The sequence below is a fragment of the Vipera berus genome, assembly GCF_964194415.1.
Source record: "Vipera berus genome assembly, chromosome: 1".
In the NCBI taxonomy this organism is placed as follows: domain Eukaryota; kingdom Metazoa; phylum Chordata; class Lepidosauria; order Squamata; family Viperidae; genus Vipera; species Vipera berus.
The window spans coordinates 107,047,953-107,052,945 of record NC_138202.1 but is presented as its reverse complement, the minus strand read 5'-3'; the positions used below and the strand labels follow the sequence as shown (position 1 = coordinate 107,052,945).

Sequence of the window (4,993 nt, the reverse complement as noted above, 5' to 3'; positions counted from 1 at the left end):
TGGTTGTTCAAGAGTCAGAGGGTACCATAAACTGCTGTACAACAGCAGATTAAAAACCATGGCCCCTAGAATGTATTTACATAATTGCACTTTTTTAAAAAAAAAGAATCAAAACCACCAGTCTTTTGTTTCATAAACAAACACGGAGAGAATGTGGTTAGAAAGATCCAACTTCCTTTGCAATGAGGCTTGAAGAGAGTAGGTGCATGTTAAATTAGACTGTTCCTGGTGCTCTTCTGCTGCATCGGAGCCTGGGACAATGAGGTACTGAGGTTCTACACAGTGTTGCTTTGAGTATTGCTACAAAAAGAAAACAAAAAAGCCATTAGGAGCAGGTGACTGACAGAAAAGATCCAAACAGCAGCCCCTGATCCCAAAGCCTGACTAATCGGGGCATTGTGCCCAACTACCAAACTCTGCTAAAGAAATGTATTGTCCCCCATGCCTACACGTTCCAAATAGTGTTCTGTCCATATGTTGCTTCAACATCTACCCTTATTTCTGTAGGGAGAGCAGGTCTATAAATCTACCATCCTTCTGCTTTCTTTCAGAAGAGCGGACTAGATTGTTGAAAGGAGAAACAATAGCAGCATTTTGATGAGTTTCCTTTTGCGTAAGCTGCAACGAAGTGAACAAAATTCAAATGAAACTCATGGGCCTTGCCTACTTGATTGCTCAATTCCTTAAGTCTTACCTTCATTACATGGGTTGGTTTGTAAATACGAAGTACAGATTCTTATCTCCCTTGAAATAATACTAGCAACTTGGGTGGACAAAAACTTTGCAACTGGAAATTCAGCACGAACGTTGTATTTCACATCGTACAATATTTTTTTTACTTGAAATCGCAATAACTAAATGCATGCCTTCCATTAGGGGCAACGTTAAGGCCACTTACACATTGTGACCTCCCCTTCAATCATCAGAAAGAAAAGAAGGCTCAACGTAACAAGTCATTTAGTTCTCCTGTTCTGTAAGCCCACTGACCCGGTAACCTTTGCATTCGAAAGGACTTTCGTTTTGCAAAGTTGGGACTAGAGGTACCTGCGGGAAAGCCAAGTATTTGCAACCTTCAAGAGACATTTTAGCACTCCTGTCTGGGTCTGGTTGGATGCTATGCTAAAGGTTTCGCCGAGCAGAATTGTCACCCAGCGTTCATCACTGACGCTCCCTTTCAATTGCATCTGCCTGGTGGTGAGCCAGACACGCACGCAACGCCTAAAGGAGGCTTAAATCACCTTGGCTATCTTTTAAAAAAAATCAACCAAAATGCTTTACGTGCGTGTATGGAGTCCACCCCGCCTCCAAATTTTTGCAATGGGATATATTTAAAAAAAAAGTAATACTGGAGGAAGATTACTGGGAAGTTCCAGTGGCGTAGCGTGGGAGGTGCAGGGGGGACCGGGCGCAACATCTGGGGGGGGGGGCGCATTAGATGCATTTTACTTTAATTACATCAGTATTTTCATAACAAACAATACATGTGCTTAGGGGGTAAGGGTTTCTTTAACTAATCTAGTGGAAGAGACTCGAGTGCTAAAATCCACAGGTTAGGGGGCGCAAATTACTTGCCTTGCCCCGGGTGCTGACAACCCACGCTACACCACTGGGAAGTTCAAAAAAGCGCAATCCTAGCGCGTTTCACCAGAAATCAGCTGGCCGGCGCCTTACCCTTCCAGCTCAGCAGCTCCCGAACCAACTGGTGAAATCCAGCAGCTCCTGTTCCTCCGGGCTGAGCGCCCCCTCGTAGCCACTCTCGTCCGACGAATAAGCCGAGTGCGGGGAGCCCGGCACAGAACTGCCCTCGCGGCCGTCAAAAGAAGGCGAGGCGGAGGAATACACGCTGCTGCTGCTGCCAGCGCAAGCGGCGGAGGCAGCGTCACGGCCGGCCGGCAGGAGACCGTCCTGGAAGGCGGCGCCGACGGTGTCGTGCTCCTGCAACAACTGTTGCAAGGCTCGGATGTATTCCACGGCGGAGCGGAGGGTCTCCACTTTGCTCATCTTCTTGGCGGCGGCGCCGTTGGGCACGTGCTGGCGCAAGGTCTGGAAGCCCAGGTTGACCAGCTTGACGCGGTTCCGCTCTCGCTCGTTGCGCCGAGCCACAGCCGCCGCGCCGCTGCCGCCGCCGCCTTGCTGCGCTGTCAAGCCCGGGAATGCTAAGCGTCTCTTGCAGCGCAGCAACTCCGGCGAGTTCGAGCGCCGCTTGCAGCCTCTGCAGCGCGTGGCCGAGTTGGAAGGCTGAAGCTGGCCGGGACAGCCCGTGGCAGCCCCCCACGGTTGGGGCACCCCGGACGAAGAGGAGCCCGCGCTCTGTCCTGCTTGCACTTTGATCCCCAAAGAGCCGCCGCCGCCGCTGCTATTGCAACTGTGCAGCGAGTAACTTTTGCAAACCGCGTGGGCTGTTGGTAGCATGCTTGTTCCTAGAACCCCGCTGTTCATCGTGGGGCATTTACCCCGGTACTGGTCTTCGTGTAGGTTGCAGTTTGCTAAAAGCCCAAAGTTGTTGCAGAAAACCAGTTGCCGTAAAAGACAATAAAAAAAATAAAAATGAAAAATTGAAAAATGGGCACTCGGCTTCTTAAGATGTCAAAGTTGGGTGCGCAACCCGGGCAACAAGTCCTAGCTGCGGTTGGGAGCAACGGCGGTTCCTTTCTCCTTTCTTGCGCTCTTGCTCCTTGCGCTCCGTCAAGACGCCTCTGCTGTGAGGTCCTCGCTGCTCGGCCCCTTATCAACACGCGCTGCTGCTGCCGCCGCTCGCGGGCCCCCGGGAGCAGCACGCGACGCGCCGTGCGCCACACGCACACACAACCCCCGCCGCTCGCTCGGCTCCCGAGCCGCCTCCCACCCAATGGGAAGCTCGCTTGGCAACTTCGTGCGCCCGGCGCGTGGCTCTGGCGGAGGTTCCATAAACAATCCCTCTTCCTTGCGAGGAGCACGCGCTTCAGCTCATTTGCATCCCAATGCAACCTGGTCGGGGTCTGGGCGTGCTTCTTTCCGGCACACTAGCACCTGAAAAGTGGTGCGCTGGGAAGGGAGCAACCTCTGCTTTGTACTAATCGTGGCTTTTTGCCACAAGAGCTTTAAAACATTCTCCCCTAATACTCCTAAATTAGGTTCTAAGGGTTGCGTTTTTTTAAAAAAGAGAGTCATAGAATGATCCTGTCCGCGAATCTGGAGAGCTGCCTTAATTTGAAAAGGCAGTCGTTTCAACCCCATTGTCCACTTTGAGTGATAGAAAACCCAGGGCTCGCAATGCATGTGAAGTAGATGCCATTATTCAAGTGGGCAAGAAGTAAGTTTACGCAAGGCCCCTTCATAATACTCTGTGCGGTGGCTGGAGGACTGGATATATGGGGAAGTTGGGGGGGGGGACTCTTTCTTGCAGCTGGAAGGCTGGCAGATATAATTTTTATTTATTTATTTTATTTTAATCCCATTTATATCCCGCCCTTCTCCGAAGACTCAGGGCGGCTTACAATTAAAGCACAAACCAATGTGCTTAGCAATTTGACATGTTCAGCTGAATGCACAAAAACTGTATGGACATTTGAGAGAACTACACACTCATAAACTCAGCCTTGGAAAGAGAATTTAGGCCATCAAAGCCAACCTCCTGCCCAGTATGGGAATGTAAATTAAAGCATCCTTGATAGGTACATTCTTGCTGGTGAAGAGAGGCAGGTTAGGATCCTGAGTTTTAATACTCCGGTCCTCTTCATGTCTGTATAGACCTGACTCAAGATTTGCCCAAATCCACTTCAAATGACTGAACTTGAAAATGCATATTCATAAAGGGCTTCCTATTTGGGGGGGGGGGGTGACTATACACACTCCGAGAAAGTTAAGGGTGTTATTAGGAAGAGTAAAAGCAACTCAAGCAAACAAGAAGGGAAGAAATTAGCTGGAGACGTCAGAATTATTTTGCACCTGCTACCAAATCCATGTCTGCCCCATAATATTGACAGAATGCACGTATGTTCTCAATCAGACCACTTCCATCTGCCATCTGACCTGCCAGGACTGCAGATTTGCAACCTGAGATTCTTTCCTTGACCTTATAGGAATTGGGAAGGAACGTATGCATGCAGGGAAAAATGGTCTGCCGCTGGGATATAAGGCCACTGCAGCCTTTAGCTTCTTCACCCCTGTACGTAAATTAGCTGAAAGTGAAGTAATTTTAAGAAGCCTCTTTCTAAGTCTCAGCCCCTTCCTCCAGTTCAACCCCAGCTTCGGTGTGCTAATCAAGGTCTCCAGCTGATGAATGCTCTTTTTTTCTCTCTCACGTGCCATTTGTGCAAAGAAAAGAACCAGCCATTTTCCTCTCAGTGAGCAGGTTGAGGAGATGGGAATTTCCATTGACAGACTATTTTCTATTATTTTTATTGATGATTCCCTTTTTTCATCTGGCATAGACTGTAAGAAAAGAAAAAGAATTATTTGAGCATTCTCCAGTCTTTTGGTTAGAGAGAGATAGAGGTAGAAGTCCTGTCAATTTTACAAGGAGGGAGGGAGGGAGGGAGGGAGGGAGATCTAGTTTCACTGCTTCCAATGAAACTTTAAAAAAAAATTCTACCCACTTGGTCTGGAAGGGGAAATTGGCAGAAATCTTGTCAATTTCACACTTTTAGAAACAGAAATCACTGAAAAAACATGTTAAAAAAACTTTTTAGAACTGTTTTTGATTTTTAAAGTTTTAAACATTTTCTTTTTTCTCTAAAAAGGCAAGCCTTGCATTGATCCACTTGAGGTAATGAAGGGGGAAACAAGTGCAGGTGCAGCAATTCAGGTCCCTTAAGGGTTAGGTAAGCCAGCAGCTCATTACAAAATAATCAGAATAAGAATACAGAAAGTGTGAAGTAGATAGAGGTTAAAGGTCAGTGTGACCTTTACATGCTAACTCTGTCACTTAGGACCAATGTATTTGATAGGCCTTCCTATCTAAAGGCCTTCCCTTCTAAAGGTTTTCATATTGCCTTGTTCATTTTTATTATGT

At 47.8% G+C, this 4,993-nt stretch overlaps 1 protein-coding gene across 1 annotated transcript; it reads right to left on the bottom strand.

Moving 5' to 3' along the window:
• Nucleotides 1–201: 201 nt before the first annotated feature.
• On the bottom strand, nucleotides 202–3,071 carry ASCL2 (achaete-scute family bHLH transcription factor 2). Its single transcript, XM_081315421.1, has 2 exons — nucleotides 1,672–3,071; nucleotides 202–300 (listed from the first exon to the last, which is right to left on the bottom strand). The coding sequence occupies exon 1, from the start codon at nucleotides 2,437–2,439 to the stop codon at nucleotides 1,681–1,683; it is 759 nt and encodes a 252-aa protein (XP_081171547.1). The 5' UTR covers nucleotides 2,440–3,071; the 3' UTR covers nucleotides 202–300; nucleotides 1,672–1,680.
• Between the last annotated feature and the right edge of the window lie 1,922 nt (nucleotides 3,072–4,993).